The sequence below is a fragment of the Idiotropiscis lumnitzeri genome, chromosome 21, assembly GCF_059441095.1.
Source record: "Idiotropiscis lumnitzeri isolate Australia: NSW breed Sydney's pygmy pipehorse chromosome 21, RoL_Ilum_1.0, whole genome shotgun sequence".
Classification (NCBI taxonomy): Eukaryota; Metazoa; Chordata; class Actinopteri; order Syngnathiformes; family Syngnathidae; genus Idiotropiscis; species Idiotropiscis lumnitzeri.
In genome coordinates, this window is record NC_142411.1 from 332,205 (window position 1) to 356,723 (window position 24,519).

At 48.7% G+C, this 24,519-nt stretch overlaps 2 protein-coding genes across 16 annotated transcripts in view; both read left to right on the forward strand.

Annotated features, from left to right (window-relative positions):
* med23 (mediator complex subunit 23) lies at positions 1–19,366 on the forward strand. 3 transcript variants are annotated; one of them, XM_088285799.1, is made up of 32 exons: positions 1–193; positions 606–637; positions 1,112–1,199; positions 1,291–1,415; positions 1,560–1,671; positions 2,192–2,290; positions 2,372–2,473; positions 2,546–2,615; positions 2,727–2,839; positions 2,910–3,005; positions 3,989–4,006; positions 4,165–4,371; positions 4,450–4,593; positions 4,681–4,823; positions 5,032–5,277; positions 5,344–5,486; positions 5,702–5,876; positions 5,952–6,115; positions 6,282–6,406; positions 6,482–6,687; positions 7,233–7,413; positions 7,500–7,670; positions 7,800–8,016; positions 8,110–8,219; positions 8,494–8,620; positions 8,718–8,883; positions 9,074–9,146; positions 9,230–9,444; positions 9,516–9,636; positions 9,729–9,860; positions 10,370–11,415; positions 19,220–19,366. In XM_088285799.1, the coding sequence occupies exons 1-31, from the start codon at positions 143–145 to the stop codon at positions 10,586–10,588; spliced, it is 4,191 nt and encodes a 1,396-aa protein (XP_088141925.1). In that variant the 5' UTR covers positions 1–142; the 3' UTR covers positions 10,589–11,415; positions 19,220–19,366. The 3 variants fall into 3 exon arrangements, with proteins under 3 accessions (XP_088141925.1, XP_088141926.1, XP_088141927.1); XM_088285800.1 differs by lacking the exon at positions 3,989–4,006; XM_088285801.1 differs by lacking the exon at positions 606–637 and having other exon boundaries at positions 15–193.
* epb41l2 (erythrocyte membrane protein band 4.1-like 2) overlaps positions 12,330–24,519 on the forward strand; it is a 24,458-nt gene continuing 12,268 nt past the window's right edge. For 9 of the 13 annotated variants that reach the window (XM_088285803.1, XM_088285814.1, XM_088285807.1 and 6 more), the window contains exons 1-10: positions 12,332–12,495; positions 19,194–19,371; positions 19,446–19,589; positions 20,002–20,217; positions 21,630–21,734; positions 21,903–21,945; positions 22,485–22,560; positions 23,308–23,404; positions 23,486–23,610; positions 23,671–23,758. In XM_088285803.1, the coding sequence (XP_088141929.1) occupies positions 19,210–19,371; positions 19,446–19,589; positions 20,002–20,217; positions 21,630–21,734; positions 21,903–21,945; positions 22,485–22,560; positions 23,308–23,404; positions 23,486–23,610; positions 23,671–23,758 (1,056 nt within the window). In that variant the 5' untranslated portion in view covers positions 12,332–12,495; positions 19,194–19,209. Of the gene's footprint in view, positions 12,496–17,205; positions 17,457–17,499; positions 17,770–19,193; positions 19,372–19,445; positions 19,590–20,001; positions 20,218–21,629; positions 21,735–21,902; positions 21,946–22,484; positions 22,561–23,307; positions 23,405–23,485; positions 23,611–23,670; positions 23,759–24,519 lie in introns of those variants that run through there. The other 4 variants (XM_088285812.1, XM_088285808.1, XM_088285804.1 and 1 more) reach the window with 4 other exon arrangements.

The window sequence follows — 24,519 nt, forward strand, 5'->3', positions numbered from 1 at the left end:
TCCGGAACGTTTTGACTGTTACGCTCGTCTCTTTCACTTCGGCGTTTTTTTTTGTGAGCATCTGCGCTAACCTCGGGAGAGTCGAAACCTGGCCGATTTATGAGACTTTTTGAAACAAAAGGAGGCGCTTTCTGCTGGAAACATGGCGCTAACGATGGAAACGCAGCTTCAGAGCATCTTTGAGGATGTCGTGGTAATATTACTCCTTTAACATCTTTACGTGCGCGTGCCAGGCACCGGTGATGTTCTCAAACGCGCGCGCACAATCATTCATTCACGTTGGTAGACCTTTTTAAATGTGTCACCAATCCTCAATTTCAACAACAACACTTTTCGTTAAAGACAATATGTATATTGTGCATATTAGCATAGCAGTATTAGTTCTCTTACTGTAGTTTTGACAAGATTTCTTAGAGTACTTCATCATGAGGAGGCGTGTCCGATAATTGTGCATGGTTTACTTGCTACCAAGCATGAGTAAATAAAGTGTTATATTTGTATTATGACTTAAAAGTTGAGCATTTCTACACGTGTTGGATAATATTTATGGGTTGCGCCAGTCCTTGTCTGACTTTTATTCCTTTTTTTGGGGGGGGGTCAATTAGAAAACGGAGATGGTGGAGGAGGCCTTTGCAGGGTAATGTTGCGCTCTCTCTCACACACACATGCACACACAGCAGGGATGGGCAACTTTATTTATTTTTTATCAGGGCTACTGGGGATTGGGGACACACAGGTCCGAGCACTTCATCACCAGCTGTATGACAATAATGCCGTTTTCGAAATGGTCAAAATGTGTGCAAATTACAGTATATATATTTTTTCCAAATGCATTTCTCAGTAAATGTATAACACAACAAAGACATTGAACAGTCAAACATCCTGAGATGTTTATTTTTTTCTTTTCCTGAGCAAAGGGCCCTCGTGTATAAAAACGATTCCATTCAAGATCGGCACAAAACTGCTGAACAGCAAGATTGTTGGTGGGACAAAGGAATTAATTAATGGGTGCCCCACTCAGAGTGTAGTTTGCCAGTTTTCCATTCCTGACGTGGACTGTCATTATGCCGTGTGCTCAAAACAATACTTTAGTGACACGTTATGGTTTCAGGATGTGCATGGACAGTCCAGAGGATGAAAGAACGAAGTTGATTAGTTGTCTTGGGGCTTTCCGCCAATACTGGGGAACTCTGCCTCAGGTTTGCTCACAAACGCACACACGGACACACTCGCGCGCATAAATAATGCATGCGACTTGACAGAATCAATCGCCGGCTCGTCTTCCCGCAGGAGTCTCATGAGCAGTGCGTGCAGTGGATTGTGCGATTCACACACAGCCAGCACAGTCCCAAAAGAATATCCTTCCTCTACGACTGTCTGGCCATGGCTGTCGAGACTAATCTTTTGCCACCAAGGTGCTCACACGCCATCAAGCATTGAATTGTCTGATGAAAGTAAATTCTAGTAACGTTAACAATGCTCATGTTTTTTTATGATTTCTTTTCTTTTATTTTTTTTGCATTATCGGGTGTTCATGCAACTCTGTTTTTCGGTGGCAGGATGGTTTGCGCCGCTCTGATCAGCTCGGACAACTTGGAGTGGGAAAGGACTCAACTGTGGGCCCTGACCTTTGGACTCATCCGGAAGATCATAGGAGGGGTGGACTACAAGGTTTGTCTCTGCTCATACTTCTTCTTATATTTGTGTGGAATTGATGAAAAATGTTGTGAATATGTTTCAAAGAAACGAGTTACATTCTTTCATTATTTGTACTAATTTAATCAATTGCGTATTAGTGAAGGGTGTTTGTTATATTCTGTTACACTGTAGTGTGTTTTTTTTATATAAAATTTGGGCTGATTTAAAAAATAAATGTATTTGTTTTATATTTTCATTATTTTATGTGCCTAAATATTTCACAAATAAAGCTGCACAAAGGTCAACGATTTCCATTATCTTTCACAATTTTTTTCAACCGTTTAGTTAAAGTGAGCGTGCGTTAATGTGATTTATTTTTTATTTTTTGTACACTTTCATCTCAGTAGTTCCCTTGTCGCTCTTTAGTGGAACCACATTTAGGTTCTATAATGATCACTATTGTTTGAAAAATTATTGATTGCAATTCACATTTTTCTAGTTCTTCACCTCACCTCTTTTATTCTCATTGTTGTTTGTCATCCTCACATTTCAGGGCGTTCGAGACCTGCTGAAGGCCGTGCTGGATAAAATCCAGACCATCCCCATCACTGTCAGCTCGGCCATCGTGCGGCAGCTGCTGACAGCCAGAGAGGTGCGTGCCTCCCACGTGTCGCGGAATCATTTCATTTCCTTTGCAAAAGAACCAAAGCAAACGGTGGCCGATGTTTTCCAGGTGGTGGAGTACATCTTGGACAGGAACGCCTGCCTCCTGCCCGCCTACTTTGCCATCACAGAAATCCGAAAACTCTATCCCGAGGGGCAGCTGTCGCACTGGGTATGCGTACGTGCCTGGTGATGCGGTCGCCGCCGCCAAGCCTTTTTCTCAATGCGCGACTTGTGCTCGTAGCTTCTGGGCAGTCTGATGTCCGACTTTGTGGACAGTTTTCGACCCACTGCCCGAATCAACTCCATTTGTGGTAAGAGATTGATCACTTTAAGGTCGACGAGCAGAACGAACGTGAATAAATTCCTCTTTTTGATTTCATATCCATCTCTTGGTATTGTCATTCTCCCTGCGCCCGCCACAGGTCGCTGTAGCCTGTTGCCGGTGGTGAACAACAGTGGCGCCATCTGCAACTCTTGGAAGCTGGATCCCACCACGCTCCGCTTCCCACTCAAAGGCATGCTGCCCTTTGATAAGGTACGAGCACGCACGCACACACACGCACACACGCACACTTTCACTAACGGTGGTTGCTGTGCGTGCACAGGATCTGTTTGAGCCGCAGACAGGCCTGCTGCGCTACGTGCTGGAGCAGCCCTACTCCAGAGAAATGGTGTGCAACATGTTGGGACTCAGCAAACAGGTAGCGTTGTCCACGGTTCCCCTCGTCCTCCTCTCAGTGTCCCCGAGAGGAAAGCAAATACATTAGGATGCTTTTTGAGTAAACATGACCTTCTTTTATTGGGATGTTTTGCTGCCTCTGTTTTTCCCACAGATGAAAAATTAGCTACCAATGTGCCACAAAGATGAAAAAATGAATGTTATTGTGGGAATTGACTGACAGAGTGAAAAGAAAAAAAGGAATACGTTACACGAAAGAGTGCTCAAGATTTGAGAATAGATTTGCAATGAGAAATGAACACGTAAAAAAAAAAATATATTCCCGTAATACTTGATGATGTTGTGATGATTTTCATTTTTTTTTTAACACTGATCTGATGGCATATGACAATATTGTCTTCCAATTCCAGCAAGACTTTTTTCGTAACACGGTCTCGCAGTTGTGACCTTTCATGTCAAATTATTTATTTTGACTTTCTCCATGAAAAAATGAAGACTTTTCAATATGCCTTATGGAACTTTTTTTTCCTTACCCTAATATTCTTAAACTTGACTAAAATGAGACTTTTCATGACCCGGATATTTACTTTCATTTGTTGTTGTGACTTTCAATTGGTCTTTCTTCGACTTTTTTTTCAACCCTGTAGTTATGAGGATGGCGTGGAAAGATATATTTTTTTAGCATAATATACAATACAACTTTATTTCTACATTTATTTTCTTTTATTGCTCTTGACTGGCTGTCTTTTTCTCTGCTTGGCGAGCATCTCCTTGCATCGGCCCGTCTTGAGCCGCTCCTTGCAGTCAAAACGCGAGTGTCCAAATGTGAACAATTAGGCTCTCCCTTTCCTCGGCTCACCCGCATGCTTTTTTTTTTTTTTTTTTTTAATTGGCCCCCAACGACCTCCTGGCTCGCAAGTCACCACTCTTCTCTTTCTCTGTGTCTCCCTCTTTTCTTTTGTTTCCTCCCTCTTTCCGTTTCTCTCCTGCGCTCGTCTCGGTAAGACTCTGAACATTGCTCAGGTACGTCCCCCTTGCTCCTCCTTCCTCCTAATCGTCGGTGAATGCGGCCCACGGGGCTTTTTATTTCTTTCTCTTTTCATTTTTGCACACTGAATGGGCTCACTAAGCCACGTTGCGGTCTCCGTCCTTTTGATGCGTCCGCGTCTCCCGCTCGGCAGCAAAAGCAGCGCTGTCCCGTGTTGGAGGAGCAGCTGGTGGACTTGGTGGTATACGCCATGGAGCGCTCGGAGACGGAGGAGCACTTTGACGCCGACGTGGGCGGCACCAGCCAGCTTCTGTGGCAGCACCTGTCGTCGCAGCTCATCTTCTTCGTCCTCTTCCAGTTCGCCAGCTTCCCGCACATGGTGCTCTCGCTGCACCAGAAGGTGAGCGAACACTCCAGCCCACTTTGGGTGCCGTTCAGGCGCCGGGGACGTGTGACAAGTATGCGCCGTGTCCTCCAGCTTGCAGGAAGGGGTCTTATCAAAGGGAGGGACCACCTGATGTGGGTCCTGCTGCAGTTCATATCAGGAAGCATCCAGAAGAACGCCTTGGGCGACTTCCTGCCTGTCATGAAACTCTTTGACCTGCTGTATCCCGAGAAAGAGGTCCGTTGTTTTTGTTTTTTTTTTCTGGTGAGCGACGCCATCCCCCCGTTGCCTTCTCATCACGTCACACTCCTTTGCGTTTCCCAGTGCATTCCCGTTCCGGACATTAACAAGCCGCAGTCCACCCACGCCTTCGCCATGACTTGCATCTGGATCCACCTCAACCGCAAAGCTCAAGGCGACTCCAACCTGCAAATTCCCATCCCGCACTCGCTCAAACTGCACCACGAGTAAGAAAATGTGAAGCACGGCGTGACTTGGATCCTTCCAACTCTCCGGATTATTTGAACAATCGGAGAAGATTTGGTGTGCGCAGGCTGAAATTGTTTCTCAAAAATACTGATGGGTTCATTTGCTCATCAATCCATGGTGGCACCTCAACCTCACTCCAAATTGAAAGCTTGCCCTGACGCATTTCCGCCGCTTTGCCTCTTTCAGATTCCTGCAGCAGTCATTGCGTAACAAATCTCTGGGCATGTCCGACTACAAGATCGCCCTGCTGTGCAACGCCTACAGCACCAACTCGGACTGCTTCGGCGTGCCGATGGGCGTCCTGGTGGAGACCATCTACGGCACGCAAACCATGAGGATCAACCTGCCGGGCACCAACTGCATGGCGCTGGGCTCCTACACGCCGCTGCCCATGAACCTGCTGGACTCGGTGACCGTGCACGCCAAGATGAGGTGCGTCTCGCCATTTCCGCCCTCACGTGACGCGCAGGTGCTTGACGCTCGTCCGTCCACGTTCAGTCTGATCCACAGCATCGCCACGCGCGTCATCAAGCTGGCGCACGCCAAGTCCAGCCTCGCCTTGGCGCCCGCCTTGGTGGAGACGTACAGCAGATTGTTGGTCTACATGGAGATCGAGTCGTTGGGCATCAAAGGGTTCATCAGTGAGTTTCACCCACGCCCCAAAAACATTTCAATGTGACTCTAGTCGGGACGTTGGAGCTGACTTTTTTCCGATGGATGCCGGTCCCAGTTCTCTACTCTTGAGTGCTCACACATACCAGATTCTGTTACCAAATCATTTGAGAGACTTTGATATCTCAATCAATTGTCTCCGATTGAAATGATGCGTTCAGTGGCCTTGACTTTGTGCGTTCAGGCCAACTGCTGCCGAACGTCTTCAAGTCTCACGCGTGGGGAATCCTTCACACTCTTCTGGAGATGTTCAGCTACCGCATGCACCACATCCAGCCGCACTACCGCGTCCAGTTGCTCAGTCACCTGCACAGTCTGGCCGCCGTGCCGCAGACCAACCAGAACCAGCTGCATCTCTGGCAAGCTCCCTCTCAAACGACCGCCCCGATTTCTACGATAACGGCTGCAGCCGGAACACGATGACTTTCTTGTAGCGTGGAGAGCACGGCCTTGCGCTTAATCACGGCGCTGGGCAGCTCGGAGGTCCAGCCGCAGTTCACCCGCTTCCTCAACGACCCCAAGACGGTTCTGTCGGTGGAATCGGAGGAGCTGAATCGAGCGCTCATCCTCACCCTGGCCAGAGCCACGCACGTTACAGGTATTCGCAGGTGTCAGTTTAGCCAATTTTATTTGTATAGCCCTTAATCACAGACGGTCTCAAAGGGCTTTACATAACCGCAATCGACGTCCCCGATCTTAACCCCCAGGAGGGCGAGGAAAAACTCCAAAAACCTCATCCTAAGCATGCCCGTCCGCGTATGCAGATTTCTTCACAGGCTCCGACTCCATCCACGGCACGTGGTGCAAAGACATCCTCCAGACCATCATGAACTTCACTCCTCATAACTGGGCGGCGCACACCCTCTCATGCTTCCCGGCGCCGCTGCAGGTTGGCGCTCGGGTCCGGCCGCACCGCACGCCGCCGCGCTTGCCCGCTTTGACGCCCGTCCGTCTTTCCCGCTAGGCCTTCTTCAAGCAGAACAACGTTCCTCAGGAGCCGCGCTTCAACCTGAAGAAGAACGTGGAGGAGGAGTACCGCAAGTGGAAGTCCATGACCAACGAGGAGGACATCATCACGCACTTCTCCATGCAAGGCTCGCCGCCGTTCTTCCTCTGCCTGCTGTGGAAAATGCTGCTGGAGACGGACCACATCAACCAGATTGGCTACAAGTCAGTAGGAGCGCTTGTGCCGTGGATAGAAAAAGTCTGCACACCCCCCGTTTTCGAATGCCGCGCTCCATTAACATGACCGACCGTCATTTCTTTTGAGTATCACCTAATTTCATTTGACCCCAAAATGATCCGTACCTTACAAAGTGTATTTTATTTATGGCCACTAGCTGATGTCATTCCAGCATAAGAATACAGGTAACTCATAATTCAAATCTACAGCTTTTAAAAGCACTTTACCAAAAAAAAAACCCAAAGAGTTCAAGACGTTTAAAAGCAAAGTTGGGAAATAAAATGAGGACATTTTTGTTCATTTCAGTGGACAAAAAGAGCTTGAATTTGTTTCTGGTCAGGAAATTAGCTTAAGGCACCTCCACGTTAAATCAAATTTATTATGCCATTTATGAAGATCATTTTTTTTAGTGCTTATTTAAACAAACTAAATATTTGAGTTTCACTTGATAAACGTGAACATTTTCTGTCCAATCCAAATTTCTTGAGATGCTTGTCTTCCCTCTTTTATTATTTTGTATTTCTCGCCTCAGTGTCCTGGAGCGAATCGGGGCTCGCGCTCTCGTGGCCCACATGCGCACGTTCGCCGACTTCCTGGTCTACGAGTTCTCCACGTCGCCCGGCGGCCCGCAGCTCAACAAGTGCATCGAGATCCTCAACGACATGGTGTGGAAATACAACATCGTCACGCTGGACCGCGTCATCCTGTGTCTGGTGAGCGCCGCCGTTCCGATCACGCCCGCTTTCCGTCACGCCCGCCGCTCACGCTCCGACTGTGTCTCCCGACGCGGCCCCTCCAGGCCATGCGCAGCCACGAGCGCAACGAGGCTCAGGTGTGCTACTTCATCATCCAACTGCTGCTGCTCAAGTCAGACGACTTCCGCAACCGGGTCAACGACTTTGTCAAGGAGAACGCGCCCGAGCACTGGCTGCAAAGCGACTGGCACAACAAGCACATGAGCTATCACAAGGTACGCGCGCGGTGCGTGCGGCACGGCACGGCACACTTGGCGCAAACCACGTGCCTTTTCAAACTCTAATTGATGCCCTTTTAGTTGTGATCTGTCGCACGTTGAGGTTTTCTTGTGCCACTTCATCAGAAATACCCGGAGAAACTTTACTTCGAGGGCGTGGCGGAGCAGCTCAACCCGCCCATGCAAGTGCAGCACCAGTACATGCCCATCTACTTTGGCAACGTGTGCCTGCGCTTCCTGCCCGTCTTCGACATCGTCATCCACCGCTTCCTGGAGCTCATCCCCGTCTCCAAGTCGCTGGAGACCCTGCTGGACCACCTGGGCGGCCTCTACAAGTTCCACGGTCGCTAAAGCGCTTCATGAACGCGCTTTTTCTTTTTTTTTTTTTTTTTTTTTCCATCTCCTAACCGTGTTGTTTGTTTGTATGCATGTGCAGACCGACCGGTGACTTACCTGTACAACACCTTGCACTACTACGAACGCCACCTGAGGGACAGAACCAGCCTGAAGAGGAAGCTGGTGCACGCCATCATGTTGTCACTCAAGGTAGGCTGAGGAGGCGCCAACACTAATTCCCCAAACACTTTCAAACGCTTTTACTTCAAAGCCAGATTTTGAATATGAGCAGAAAAATGTGCAAAATTAAAAATGTGCTATTGCTTCATTTAATTGAATGCCTTGACAATAAATAAGTCACAATATGCGATTCAATTTGATCATTTTCACAATGGACTCTTGCGGCCATAAAGCAAAAGCAAAGAATTGGCGCCACCTTGTGGTCAATCTTTCTAATGCAACTCCTAATTTTTGGATGGGCCAGGACAACCGGACACCCGGCTGGTGCCTGAGTGAGACCTACCTGAAGTTCGGCATGAACCAAAGAGACGACAACGTTTGGACGCCCGACGACACCTACTACTGCAAGCTGATTGGACGCCTGGTGGACAATATCCTTGGCTACGCCCCCCGCTTTCATCAAATACACGAGCAGCTTCTTGACGACGACACTCGCTCTCCATTTTAACGTCCTTAACTGATGCCCACCCATGGCAGGCAAGTCACCCGGCCCGTTCCCCAATTGCGACTGGCGCTTCAACGAGTTCCCCAACCCGGCGGCTCACGCCCTGCACGTCACCTGCGTGGAGCTGATGGCGCTCGCCGTGCCCGGCAAGGACGTGGGCAACGCTCTCCTCAATGTCGTCCTCAAGAGGTCCGAGCGTTGCGCTGCTTTCATGCTCACTACATTTTTTTTTTTTTGCAGTGGTTCTCAAGCTTTAGTACCCTTTAGTGAAATTTAAATACGACTGAAGTCTTCTGAAAAAAATGGCCAGGATTTTTATTGATTTATTTTGACAAGATGAAGCCACCGTTTCAAATTGGATGCTTTATTTGCGTTTCAGTCAACCTCTGGTCCCCCGCGAGAACATCACAGCCTGGATGAACGCCATCGGCCTCGTCATCACCGCGTTGCCGGTAAGTTCCGGCACATTCCGCTCGCTCGCCGACTCCATTCGTCAAACGTCAAGCATGATAAGTGGGCGTCTCTCCGCTGCCAGGAACCGTACTGGATCGTGCTGCACGACCGCATCGTGACGGTGATGGGCTCGCCGGCGCTGACGTCGGAGACGGCGTGGCCGCGGGATCCCTTTGCCCTGCTCGACTTCACCGCCTGCCACCAGAGCTACAGCGAGATCAGCTGCAGCTACGTGCTGGCGCTGGCGCACGCCGTCTGGCACCACTCGTCCATTGGACAGCTCTCGCTCATTCCCAAGTGAGCCGACCGGCCGGGATGCCCCTCGGCGGCGGCGCCTTATCGCTCGCTCGTTCTTATCTTGTGTGCAGGTTCCTCTCTGAGACGCTGAAGCCGGTGGTCCAGATGGAGTTCCAGCTGCTTTATGTGTATCACCTGGTCGGACCTTTCTTGCAACGCTTCCAGCAGGAGAGAACACGATGCATGCTGGAGGTTTGATGCGCGGAGGACGTCTTTGGGATGACGTTCCCGGAGAACAAACGCAACAGGAAGTATCATTCTGATGGCGTGCGTGTGCGTTTCAGATCGGCGTGGCCTTCTATGAGATGCTGCAGGTGGTGGACCAACACTGCCAGCATCTCAACTACATGGACCCCATCTGCGACTTCCTCTACCACATCAAGTACATGTACACGGGCGACAGCGTCAAGGAGCAGGTCAGCGCGCATATATGGACATTGTTTCAAAAAGAATCATAAAATGGAATCAAAAAGAGCTTGACAACACCAAGTCAGGAATGCAACGAGCTCATGCCAACGTTCAAAGTCATTTTCAAAAAGAGAAAAAAAAAAACGCTGAAATGTGAATTTTAAGGGATTAAAAGTATTCTTGCAATGGAAAAGAAATTGAGCAGCTATTTGAATTTTTCAAAATCTTTTTTCATGTTTTTAATGATTAAAAAAGAAACAATTGATTTCAATTAAAAGAATATTTTTGAAATGAATGTAACATTCACATTAAATCAATTTAATGACGCTGTTAAAATAAAAGGATGACAACTTTGAAAATGTAAGGAACAATTTTCAATAAATAAAACACTCAAGAAAGAATGAAAAAAAAAATATATTACAAGATAAAAAGTCCACATTAAATTAGAGCTACTATTTTGCAAGCAAACCTTGGTGGAAGTCTAACGTGCTCCTCATTCCTCCGTGTTGACACGCAGGTGGAGAAAATCATCGTCACCCTTCGGCCGGCCATGAAGCTTCGTCTTCGCTTCATCACGCACAGCAGCAAGACGGACACGTCGTCGTCTTCGGCGCCGTCCGCGGCCGTCTCGGTCACCGCCGTTCCCGCTGCCATCACCTCCGCGCCTCAGCCTTTATCTTCCTCCTCCTCCTCCATGGTGTCCGCCGGCGACACCGCCTCGCCCTCCTCGCAGTAGCCCCCCGCCGATCATGTGCCCAGTTGACAAAAAACACTGGAAATAATCAACAGACAGCAAACGACAAATATGGACTCTCACGATTCAGCAAACAAATCAAGAAAGTGCCGTTTATTTTTTTAACATCATGAGATAGTGTTTTGTATTTGCTTTTTATATGTTACATTATGTTCTATATCTGTACATGAACACGGAGTGCCGCTTGCAAGTGGTACAGTGTCTCAACATTTCGGGGGAAAAAACCTGACAATGGACTGAAGTCATCTGTTTTGAAAATTGCTGGCAAACGCTTGGGGATCAATGAAAAGGGCGATTCATCGGTTCCACACAGAAGTCAAGTTGATTGACTGTCGACTAACAGCACAACCAATTCAATGTAAACATTCAGTTCAAGTGAAAAGCACCTAAGCTCGGATTGAAGACGAGGTGCAAACCCCGATTTGCATCCCTAACGCAAGTTTCAAAGCCTAATTTGAAAACTTGGACCATCACGGCCGATGCTTGACTCTTGGCTGTCCAGATGGCTGCGTCGGGGTAATTCCCCGCTGCAGAACTCGAGGCTAATCCCCCCCCCCCCCTTCAAGAAAAAAAATGCACCGTCTTGATCTGGTGCCTGCATGACTGCAGGGAGCTTCCCTGGCTCCAGGACACAATTTGGGTGAAAGCAAATCTTGTCTGTTTTACCGTCGAGTTATCGGCCGCTGTGGGTGTTGTCGTAGGAGGGCAGGTGGGTTGGACGACCTTCACATTGAGTCGGCCTTATTAGCTGCCGTCTCTTAATCTCTGTGTGGGAACTATTTTTGCTATGTGGGACCTCTGACAAGCAGGTATGTTTTGTCGACGAGCCAAATGTTGCACCCTAATCCCTTTTTAAAAAAATACATTTATAGCTGCTGATGTCTGATTGTCTGTCCATTTCTATCCCTTGTATGATCCACGCTGCTCGACTAATGGTGAGTCCACTGCAAAAAAAAACACCCTCTTGTTGTTTTATATGTATAACAGTAAATGTGGGAAATGACTGCTATAGTCTACTTTGGCTCATCAAACACTTTTTTCTTACCTTGGTAATTGTGCACTTGTTTGTTTTCTCAACTTGCCTTCCACTATAAGCCAATTAGGCGAGCTCCTGTCATCTGAATGTGAGTGCATGTGAGGTACGCGTGAGAGAGGAGGGGGAGGCACCCAAAAAAATCGACTGCATTTGCAGTAAAATTACCGTGTGGCGGTGGATGCCCCCTATCAGCCTCAACTTGCAGGCCACTGCTCTTAAGACCATGCCCCTTAAACACCACGTACAGCATATTCGTCCTACAGTACAGTTTATATAGTCATTATAGAATACAATACAATTTTACACTGTATATTCCAGTTTATTTCTTTGCATTCTATTGTCTTATTATGTCCAGAGATAGGGTTGTGACAGACGACTCCGGACTTAAAAATTCGTCTTACATCGCCATTGTAAGAACGAAACTCCGTCGTAAACCGAGGATCAGTCAGCGTTCAAAACTCGTCAACACGTTGCAGTGACGCCCCGTGTCCGTTAGAGGGTGGTAGAGTGCCGCGCTCACGACTCCACGTCCGCGTTGAACGCTCCCTCCAACGCGATTGGCCAATCACCTCACAGAGACCAATACAGTAACCCCTTTCGACCAATGACCATGCGAAAAAGCTCTTTTTTTTTTTTTTTACTGTAAGGAGGCGGGACTTGAGGATGATTGACACGCCTTGCCTCTGCGCCTGAGCCAGATTTTCAGCGAGGACCCGTCCGCTAGAGATTTTGGTTTGCAGGAGGCTTGACATACACGAATTAATTCTTGAGGGGGGAACACGCCGAGAAGTCAACACTCGTTTGGAAGATCTACCCATATTTCAACTGGGATTTAAAGAAAAAAAAGAGACAGGTATTGTTTGTTTTTGGGCTCCCATTTAAATCACGTGATGAGTCACCGTCGACTAAATGAAATCTACTCGGGTGTTTTTGCACCATTTGTGGGTTCGTAACATGCTTTAAGAGACGTTCCGAATGATTTCAGATTATTTACGATTTTGTGTTTTTTTAGGAGGGGTGGGCTTTTTCTTTCTATCGCGGTCATCTAAGATACTCGCATCGGCGGTCACGTTTCTGGTCATGTCGCCGTCACGTTCGTGTTAAAAAAAAAACCCAAAACAAAAAAACATTTTCAACTCGATTTCGTTCCGCTTGAACATGTCGGTTGCGTTACCGCTGGCTGTCGTCAAACATCCGCCTCAGTGACTCCCCCAGTCGAGCTGCAGACATCATTCATCCGTCCCGCTCTCGGTGCGAGCCGACAATATTTTGTCGTGCCTCGTGCTTTTTGCGTTTTAAAAGTCCGTTTTGTTTTGTTTTAAAAACGTTGTCACTCCTTTTCGCATGTGAGTGGTGGAGTCTATTGTGTTTGTGGAGTTGCTGCAGGGTGTTGGGCCGATGCTGATTTCACGGTTACTCGTCGTGTTGAACGTGTTTGTTCGCAAGGGATTTTGGGAGATGTAGTTTGGAGTGATCTAGCTTGGGTGCGTTGTTCTCTTTAGAACTATAGTTGTATAACTTTCAACGAAGAATTATCAAGCTTTATTTCATGACCTCCTTCAAGATGATAGCTCCATTTATTATTTTACTTTCACAATAACCCTTCTTCCTAACCTTTCCCAAATTCATGACCATTCACTTTTTGTGCTGAACGCCAAACACTTGGACACTGCATTTGGTTTTCAAGGTGTAAATTGCGAGGTAAGGATGATGGTGACACAGCCTTGGCTGTTGAGCAACCGAACAGAAAGTAGCCTGGTGCCTTTTTCCTCTGGTTTGAGTGTGCTAGTCGGCTGCAGCTAGGCGTTGTGGATTTGTCACTGACGAGGAGGAGATGTGACACAAGTGAAACATTTGACCATTTGAAAGGCCACAGTTTTTGTCATTTCAGTTAGGGCATGTCGAAAGTCTACCGCTTACAAGCATGAGATGGTCTAAGCAATCTGTCACGAGGAGCTTTTCCCCCCTCTTTCACATTTACCAGCAAATGGTTTTGAAGCCAAAAATCGCTGCATGTATCGTTTCAGCTCTTGCGTTATTTCCGTGTGTTGGTCACATGGCGAAAAAACGTTCAAAATGACAAGAAAGCACAGTGAATGCATGTCACATCCTCATCCTCTGTGTCGATAGCTCATCTGTAACTGTCATGTTGACGGAACAGTGGCGGCTCTGTCCCGCTCGCTAATGAGAGGCCTTAATTGGTCCCTCTGCCGAGAGATTCCTCCGCCCATTGAAAGGAGCTTCAGCTTGAAAAAAAGGGACGAGCTCGAAACGACCGACGTGTGGTACTCTGGTGTACATTAAGTTGTGCGTTTGGCGAGTATTAGCACCTATCAAGACCGCCACCCCCACAAGGAGGAGGAGGGCGAGTTTAGGAGACACCAGGGAGATAAAAATAGCAAAGACGAGGAAGTGCAAAGGGAGGGAGGAAGTTGAAATGGAGGCAGAGTGAGTGAGAGAGTGACAGATATTGCTTAATCATTCGGAAAATGCTATGGGAACATCCCTGGCGGGTGTGTGTGTGTGTGTGTTTTGGCCCTGAGGCTTCAACAGGACCACATCAAGTGGCATTGTCACACAATGCTCGAAATGACTTTCCCGAGCTGTCCTTCAGTGGCATTTCAAAAGCTATTCTGGGCATTCCACCCTCGGCTGGCGTTTTCAGGGCCGATTCTTGAAATGATGACGACATGCTCATTAAATGACTTGAATGTCCGCTTCTGATTGGGGCTCATTTTGATGAATTCCATCGTTTTGATTTCATCAAAATACAAGGCCAGGAAATCGGATCCAAGGTCACCGCAAAAGTTTACCTCGTTGATATGGAGCACAAGCAAAACTTTATTCCGCCTTTTTGCTTTTGCACTCTGAAATTGGCAAAGCGGACATATTGTGTGGTTAAGCGGTGGGCCGTGACCGCTCGGCGGCCCTTCAAAGCGTTGCGCGCTGGCGGGAATCAAAGTCGGACGAGGGAAGATGTGAAAGCGCGCCGTAATGCAATGTTCATCTCGTCTCTATCGCCACGGAGACGGCGGAGGAGGCGTCAAGTGATGGAGATGCAAAAGAACACGTGGGAAGGAATGAGCCAAAGGTGAAAGGTTCCGCTCGATGGCAGAAAACTCTTCTACAAGCCTGACTCTTGGCTTTTAAGTGTTTTTTTTTTTTTTTTTTGAAACCGCGAGGATTAGTAGGGTGTCACGTCGAGATGCAATCGTCGTTTTCAAGCTTTTCGTTTCATCTTGAAATGGACGATTGTCTTCTCTCCACCCGGATCTTATTTCCCTTCTCTGTTCCCCGTTGTTTGGCACCTGTTGCCACCGCCTTCTATGGGATGTACGTCTCCATAGCGACGCCACGCCCTTTCGCTCCCGACTCAAGACTCCCAAGTGTGTCGTCTGCTGTTTGCACTTTCATCACGAGTTTTGCCGAGCAGCTAATATTTGTTCTTCAGTTCCTCTGGCACGCACGGTGAACACTCGCTGCATCATTTACTGCCCCCCCCCCCATCCCGGCTCGCTCGCACGCCCTCACAGGCGCTGCTCGCGCCTCACCTCACTAATCGCTGAATGGGAGAGTTTAGGGGGCAACAATAGCACATATGAGCCCGGCCATTCTTCTCACTCACGCAGCCAAAGAGATTTTGGCGGAACGTGAGTCGAGGCCGACATCGTTTCAACGCTTTTGCGTTTGAAAATGCTCGGACCCTTTCTCGTTGGCTTTTGGTGTTTGAGAGTCACGTTGGAGCGATATGCCGTTTTTCAGGGCCGATACGATTATTTGTAGTCATGGAGGCCGATAATCAATATTTCAAGTCGATATTCATTGGATGAAAAAAGGGGGAAATGAAGTGAAAATGAAAAAAAAACAAAAGTCCAAAACTTGACTTTGTTTAAATGTTAAGAAATGAGTCCGTGCGCTTTCATCCCAACGTTGAACAGAGAGTGCCATCGCGAGGAGTCCAAAAATACAACGAGTGGTTGATGAAGCGGTTCTGAAGCTTCATTTCGCCATCACGACCTTGCACGACGGCGTCCTACTCCACGCCGCTGCCGAGATAGCGCCAAGAACTTCTTTTGACAAAAGAGCTTCATCTTCGGAGGTTTACGCCAAGTTAGGGTCGCGCGTTCGCTTCGATTACTTTTTGGTTACTGCTTCTTCTTTCGTTTATTGTCCGTTTATATTTTGCTGTTGTCATCGCACATCTCAAGATCTGATCTTTTAGCTGTTGTTCAGAATTTGAAGAACAAAAAGACGGGCGCATGCGGCAGACGGTAAGATGGAGGCCCTACTGGACTGACGGACATGCCGACACAGACAGATTATCCCTTGTGTAATCCTTAGTTTGCGGCTCAGTGTGCCGTGTGGCAGGAGCAGCCATATTTTCACACCACCAGTTTGTGTGTGAGTTGATAAAGTTGAATGAACTTTTGATCCAGTGCAGAGACGTTCACTTTAAAACACGTTGTGTGCTGAATTCTTTTGCGGTTGTTGTTTTGTTACGGCGTCAAGGACGATCCTTTCAGGTTGTGTTTCCTGCAGTTGAGTATTGGCAGCATTAAAAAAAACAAAAAGCATAAAAAGGGGCACTTCCCGCAGTTTCCGGCATGTCGCATCGGTCGGCTGTAAATCTGCTCCGGGTCTGAAACGGAGGTTTGGGCGTGGCCGTAATCTCTTTTGTCACTTGTACGCCTGCTCAATAATCTTTATTTTTGCTGCAGTAATCTCTTGTCTCCATGAGGATTTATGCTTGGTGTCCATGAATGCGGTTGTCATGGTAACGCCGCCCTCCCCGTGCACCCCTCCTCCCTTTGCCCCGACACTGCCCCGTGCGTGGACGCGGCTTTTTCTTTCTGTCTTTATTGGATTTCGTCAAGCAATTGGAAAAAGAACAAACGCAAATGAAAGCGGCGTCGACGTCTTTGTCGCCGCCCACCCTCGAGTTTATGTCGCCTGCAAAATTACACATCGCAGGATCAGGAAGTCATCGCCATGCCGACGAGCCCTTAAATCCAGACGGGCAGCCATAAAGTCGCGTTTGTAGCACGTTTGGGCGCTGGCGTGATTGTCTGCGAGACGTCGGCTCTTTCAGCTTTCTCTGAATCGCCGTCTTTATTTTTATTCTTGCGACAAAATGAATGACCTATTTGGAGGCCTCAACATGCTCCACAATTTTTGCAGGCGTTTGCGTCCCGGTGGAGCTCAATTTTTATAAGTACTGTACAAACAAAAAGTTTGCTAAAAATAGCCAGACGTCCCCCACGCCCCCCAAAAAAATCATTTTCAGAATTGGTGTAAAGTTAAAACAAATGGACAAAGTATTATTTAAGTGTCAAATGTTGTGCCTGTAATTTATATCTTTAAGGGACCAGAAAAAAACCAAAACATTTTCTCTGCTTTTTGGTCAGAAACCACTTTTGTTGAACCTTTGACTGCTCATTACTTCCGAACTGAAAAAAACAAATTGGGGAGTTGCAGGCTGAAGCTGAAGTGACGCCCCATTAGCAGACGTGCTCGCTCTCTCACCCTCTCTCTCCCTCCCTCCCCCTTTTTCGCCTCTCTCTGACTCCCCTCCGCTCGCTCGCTCGTCATTTTCTGCCCTGGTTTCCGCGGGTGCAAGTCCCGCGGGAGTCAGGCGCTCAGCTCGGCGGGTGAGCCGACGGGATGAGGGAGACCAAAATGGCACTGACAGCTTTGTAGGTGGGAGACCAAAGTGAGGCGGAAGAAGAAAAAAAAAAAAAGAAGTGGGGGAGGGAGGCAAGACGCTAAAAGGAGGAAAAGAAGCTTCCTTGTGAGGGGGAAGAAAAGCAACAGTAGGTAAGGACATGCGTTCGTGCGGCCGACCGACCGACAGCTCTTTTCGAAGAATCAGAAGCTCGGAATGTAGCCGTTCATTTGTTATTTAGTGATGCTTTCAAATTGTTAAAGGGGGAGTCAACCCCCGAAATGTCTTTGCAATCATATGTGGTATGTCTCAACACGGCATTCGGATGAATTTTGCGTTTGTGGAATATGAGTGAAGCGGTCCAAAAAAATGTGAAGAATATTTTTCTACGTCTGAGGGAGCGGCCATTTTGCCACTTGCTGTCCACAGGAAATGACATCAGCAATCACGACTCAGCTTCAGAAGGTAGGGGAGCCCTGATTGGTCGTTACCTGAGCCCAAGCAACCGTGATGGACGACAACTTGCTTTTTCTGCTTTTGCGTCGTGAACCGGTGTTCAAAGAACAAAAACAAACTTTCTTTTGCCGGTGAAAGAAAAGTCTACTCTTTTTTTTGTGTTCATTTCTGTTCTATTCTCAACAGCTGACAACGTGTCTTGCAGTTTTTTTTTTTGTGCGCACTCAATTAAGAGTGCTACTTGGCTGCGAAATGAGCAACTCGTTCTCACCGTCACAAACTTTGCACACCTCCCGCTTTCCTATCGCTCCACCTCGGCTTGCAATCTCCCCCCATCAATGTTTGCGCGCGTGTGTGCGGTGAGAGGCCGTAATTGTGTCAGCGCCATTGTTTATAGAGACTGTGGGAAGACGGAACGGGGGCACGATAATGCGAGGGACCGACTGAAAAGAGAGCCCGGAAGAGAGGAATTGTGAGCTCCCCGAGAGAGGGAGAGGGAGAAAGTTGAGGTACAACGTTACGAGGGGGTACAACAAGCAATTTCGATCATTTCAAAATCGTTCAGGCCTCGTTGGAATCCGTCCGCTCAAGTGCAACCGTCTTCTTCTGCACGTTTGCACAGGCGCACCTCCCGTCTTCATCCCTCCCTCCCATGCGGAAGGAGACCGCTTCTATTTTTATTCCCGTGTCCTCCCCGCTGCTTGACGTTGGCACCAAGGTGACGACAAATGCGAGTCGGCGAGCGCCTGCAAAGATTTGGAAGACTTTGAAAGGACGCCGGCTGATGACAATGCCTTCATCGGAAATGAATCGGGCTTTAATCCTCCACCCGAAGCCGCTTGTTTGCACGCACGGTCACGCACACGCAGAATAATGCGGCGCAAGTCCACCACACGCCGTTCCGTGACGTTCTATAACCCCCCCCCACCCAAATAGGAAATAATGGAAATAGAAATGATCTGCTCCTGGGTCAATCTAAGGCCACCATTTGAAAAACCAAATGTCGCGTACTCTCCCGGCTCTACGGTTATCGTCTCACTTGTCCTCTTGCACAAAATGTGTCGATTGTCAAAAGCACTGCCCGAGATCTTTAGCTTGCTAAGCGCGCGCGCGTGTTCGCCACAGCAACAAACGACGAGTCACATTTTCAGGAATTTGCTGCGTGATTCCAATTTAGCGTCCAAGTGGCTGTGATGTGATGCAAAGGTGGACAAGCCCCAATTTTTTTTTTCAGTTAAAAAAATGAAACTGGCCCGAAAAGCCAAAATTCAAATGTCAGCTTTCTTGTATGTATTAAAATATAATGTTTGCAAAAAAATTATCTTCACCAAATGTTACCGTCAATACAAACGTGCGGCGTATATAAAAAGCACCTTATAAATCCATTTGATCCGTTTGATTATCCTCATCATTTTCTGTTCCGCTCGGGGCAGGTCGTGACGCGTCGCCATGACAACAGAAGCCGGCTCCGAGACAGAGGTGAAGGAGAAAGCGGAAAGACGGGAAGTGGCCGCCGCCGAGGAAGAGGCGGAAAGGGAGAAGGAGAAAGAAGGCAAAGGGATATCGCGCTACCTGCCAACGTGGTTTAAGAAGCACAAGTCTCAAAGCCAGGTACCGCCTCGCCAACGTCGCTTTCGACGCTCCCGCCGACCGGGGCTTCCAAATAAACGCGATGCTTTGTGCAGACCTCCCCGCCCAAGGAGAAGGAGGTCCCGGAAGTCAACGGACACGCGGAGGAAGTGGAAGAGAAGGCGGCGCTCGGTCCGGTTCACCAGCAAGTACAAGAAACGGACGTCGAGTCGCCTTCCCGCGCCGGCGCCGACGCAGAGGTGATCAAAATCAACTCGTGATGGTCGCCCAAGCGCAGTCGCGCGCCGACTCGCAGTCTAAATCCTCGATCCGTAATTTGGAGCGCGCACCGACCGTTCAGAAATATTACGACGACTTGTTCTACTTCCTCCTCTTCCATTTCCATTTTTTTTTTCCAAGATACTTTTAGTGCATTACTACCACCTTCTGGCCACCGCCAGTAATGCACCAAAATGATCCGCCTACAAGCATTTTCAACTACTCGACGGAATATAATTCGCAGGACCGGGGGTGTTGCTCAGCCCACCCTCTTGCTCAGCGTTCCGTCCAGTGATCACATGGAGCCCACCCTGTGACATCGGCGGCAAAATGAGCCGCCCTCCTTGCGCATGAGGAGGAACGACTTGACTTTCCCCTCCTCTCTTTTTCCAGCCTGTCGAGGAGCAAAGCGCCGAGGGCACCGAAGCCGCGGGTGAGGGCCGAGGCGAGGAGGAGCAGCCGCGGCGCAATAAGGAGCGAGCGGAGGGAGGCGGAGGCCAGGCGTCGGTTTTGCAGTCGCCGCTGCGCTTGGTGAGGAAGAGCAAAATGAAGCTGGTGGTGTGTCACGTCACCCTCCTGGACGGCTCCGACTTCACCTGCGAGGTGGAGGTGAGACACCCGACGCCATCGGAGCGTGCGCGTCGTCCGGCCCACTCAAACTTTTGTCACTCGCCTCCCCAGCCATGATGTCGTCGCTAAATAGGATCTTGCGGGAGCCGTCGAAAAACGTTCAGACTCGCCACTCACAATGTTTGGGCGGAGTCTGAGGGATGAATGCGAACCAACGCTCGTACACACAAAAAGATTTGAGCCGATGACTTGCGGGGAGGCCGCTTTCTTCTGACGTCACACTTGGGTTGTGGCCGTCCGTGCTTTTTAATTTGAAGCATTAATTGGGGCAAAATAGCCCAGATGAAATCTTATTTGGAGAATATCCCCCCAAATTCTGGACGGCGTGCCGACGCCCAGCGACTTTGCTTGTTTGAACACGAGGCGCTTTGTCCTGCAGCCCATCTTGCTGATATGGCAACAACGTGCACGTGCACGCGCACGCACACTCATTGGCATCCATCCATCCACACACTGGCACGGCGAGACACAAAGACGCATCGTGCGGTCCAGCGTTGAAACTGCAAATTTTGTACAGCAGCAGGCCTCACACACTTGTTTGGAAGTCTCGTTTTGCGTTGACGCGCACACACTGCAGTGTGACCGAGCGACGGCTTTGGCTCGCCCGCGCGACGGAATCGAAGAAAAATTCCGCAGAAAACGAGAAACGGCCTTTTATTCTAGATTGCCTCCACTTTCCACACGCTGAACGGCCCGTCGTGGAATGTAACACTCAAGTCTGTGCACACACACACACTTTTTTTTTTTTCATCATTGCATTCTTTGTCCTTTTTTTCCACCCGCTGTTTGTCTGACCTTCGGGCGGTGTAAAGGTCACTGTAGCCTATGTGTGTGTGTGTGTGTGTGTGTGTGTGTGTGTGTGGCTAAATGCCATTGTCATTGCTCAGTGTGGAGGATTTTCTGTCCGTCTGGATGGAATGCGAGCCGGAGCACATATTGAGAAGACAGAAGTGCGTCGCTGCGGTGGCTCGGACAGGAAGTGGACCGCGCATACCAAAATTGTCAATCTTCTTAAAACCGTTCAACAAAATGAAGCCAAATCCATCGGCCCTTTATTTTCTCTTTATTAATTGTTTGTCTAAAGTTTGAAAACATTTTCCCATATTCACATAAAAAAATGAAAAAAGGTCAAATGGTGTCATGTGAATTGGTGTTGCAATTAATCGTCGTTATTAAACACGCAGCAAGTCGCACATACGCATGAAGTTTAGAAAGAAAATGTATGAAAATATGATTTCATTTCAGAAAAAATCTTTTGTTTCTTCAAACATTAGCATAAGTTTTCCTCTCGGGTTTCCTTTTTTTTTTTTTTTTTTTTTAAATGATAAAATGTGTGAATTTGTCCTTTTTTTTTTTTTTTTTGAAATCACGTGCCTTCTTTCTTACTCCAGAAACGCGCCAAGGGTCTGTTCCTGTTCTTCAAGGTGTGCGAGCACCTCAATCTGCTGGAGAAGGACTACTTTGGTCTGACCTTCACGGACCACCACGAACACAAGGTGCGCCGCGCACCAACACGCCGCAAAGTTGCGGGCGCCAAATTGCGCAATCACTCACGCACCCACTCAAGCTGTGCTCGTTTGCGCTTCGCGAGGCGCAAATCTTGCGTCCATCCGTCCCCGTGTGTTCGTTCAAAGTGTCTCACGCTTCTCCGTCTTTGCCTTCAGTGCTGGTTGGACCCCACCAAGGAAATCAAGAGACAAATCCGCAGTAAGTTCCACTTTCAACGTCCTGACTTTTTAGGTGAACAGAACGGGTTGCTTTGATACGCTCGCAACTTTGATTTGCTTGAATTATTTTGGTGACTGATTTTGCAGCTCAGCTAAAAAAAAAATGGGCTTGTCAAGCACAACGGAGCTCACGGTAAATGTCAAAATGGGCTTTGTTGCCTTCAAGTGTATTGCATATCAGCCCAATTTTTTTTCTTCCCAATCATAAACACAAAAAAACCCCCAAACCAAATCAATTTGCGTCATTGCTGTTGGATGAAGTCGGGAGAAGGTTGGGCAATCCCGGCCGCATTTCATTTGTGTTTGTGCGTTTTGTGGCGATGCTCGCGTGCGAGATGTTTCGGGCTTAGCGACGTCAAAAGCTGCTCTCCCGTTCCGAATCTCACACGCGCGCACACACAGATGGGAGGAGGCGGGGCCGAGGCCAGATGGATGCAACTGCATAAAAAGCTCCCATTTCTGCAAACGCTCTTTATTTTTGCCGTCTTGTAACGCAAACGCTTCGGCGTCTGTCCTTAGGTAACAACTGGCAGTTTGCATTCAACGTCAAGTTCTACCCGCCTGATCCTTCGCTGCTCACCGAAGACATCACCAGGTGAACACTTAACTTAACTTCATTCCTTGCACTTGCACTCACAGCCCACAATGAGGCGCTCTAAATCGCCCACGCCAGCCCAAAGCTCCCGTTCACGGGCTGACGGTTGGACGTTTTTGTTTTTTTTTGGGGGTTCCTCGCATGTGGGAATGTGACGTGCGCACGTCCAACAACGAGGCGTTCTAAAGCGATCCCAATGACGTTTTTGGGGTGTCGTCGCATCGTTGCTCAGTCCAAAGATGTATTTCTCTGACTTCAAAGTGCATTCTTGCAAGTCTTAAAGACGTTGAAAGCGCCACTGTGCTTGCCCACTGAAGAGAACCCGAGCGAGGGGACGCCTGCCGCATGTGGCTTTTATTTTGCCCTCGCGACCAGGACCCAGAAGCGTCTCCGCGCCGATGACTCCCCCCTGCGGTGTTCGCATTCACTTTTGGATCAGGAATTCCTCCACAACAAATCACTGACGGCGAATGTTACGCAACCGCCGCGTGGAGGATTAGCAGCAAGGTTCTCCCGACCGGTCGTCGTACTCTGAAAACGATACAACCAACAAAGCGCCCCCCCGCCGCTGCCAATGTTTAATCCTCCAGCGGGCGCACGGCCATCTCCGTTGGGTGGATTTTTTTTTTCCATTCAAAAAACAGCAATTTTATTTGCGCTGACCTTTTTTTTGGGGAGACTGCGAACAAGCGTCAGCGGTTTCCTCAATTGGATCCACTGACCAAGTGTCGTGTTTCTCCTGCGGAGGTACCTGCTGTGTCTGCAGCTCCGCAACGACGTGGCGTCCGGTCGCCTGCCTTGCTCGTTTGTCACGCACGCTCTCCTGGGCTCGTACACGCTGCAGGTAACGCGTCGCCATGTTTTGCGCTCAAATTGGGAGCGGCGTCGGTGGAAATCAAACGTCGGCGTTGTTGCGCTTTCACAGGCCGAATTTGGCGACGACGAACCCGAGCAGCCTCGGCCTCTGGACTACATCGGCCAGCTGACCTTTGCCCCCAATCAGAGCAAAGAGATGGACGAGAAGATTTTGGAGCTGCGCAAGTCTCACAAGTAAGCGCCGTCGATGAGCGGCGGTTTTCCGACCGCACTTCTCATTTGTCGCCCTTTCAGGGGAATGTCGCCGGCGCAGGCCGACGCCCACTTTCTGGAAAACGCCAAGAAGTTGTCCATGTACGGGGTGGACCTGCACCACGCCAAGGTACAAAAACGTGCACGCTTTCTCGCTTGACCTGCGCAAACACTTGACACAAGGCCTTGGGGGGCGGGGGGGAATCGCCCCCCCCCTCGACCGGCCGACGCGTTTCCATGTGTGTCGCCTGCAAGTTTGTCTTTGTGCCGGAAAACGGAGGAGGAAAATTTTCAGGAGAGAGTGAGATGGCAGGCTTAAAATAGAAGCGAGGATGTGAGATGGACGACGAGTTGCGAGAGAGAGAGAGAGAGGCGGGCGCTCTTCAAATAAAGGCCAAGCTCCCATTAGTTGCATGGGTGGGAACTTTTTTTTTTGTTGTTGTTTGCAGCAAAGCAGGAGACAGGAAGTCTGTTTGGCGTTGCCATGACCACAAATACAAAAAAATGAGTAAAAGCGACAGATCGGTGAGCTATTCACAGTTTGGCAAGGTTTTGTGACCTGTGTGTGTGTGTGTGTGCATTATACCCCCCCCCCCCCCCCCGCCTCCTGTGTTAAGTCAATAGCACGCTGACCATTAGCAGATGGCCTCCGACTTAAAAGCTTTGCCCGCCGGCTAACCACGTTCGTTACCGTTGAATAACGAGGCAAACGAAATCACAAGCGGATGCGAACGACTTTCACGTTTAGAAACGATGAACTCAAAAGTTGGTTTCCAAACACATTACGCGTGTTGCAAGTTCTTCTTTTCGCTTTTGTTTTGCGATTCTCCGTTTTGCGGTTGTGACGTGCCGTAAGCTAGCTTTGGCCGCGTTGGAGTGCCTCGTTGTCAG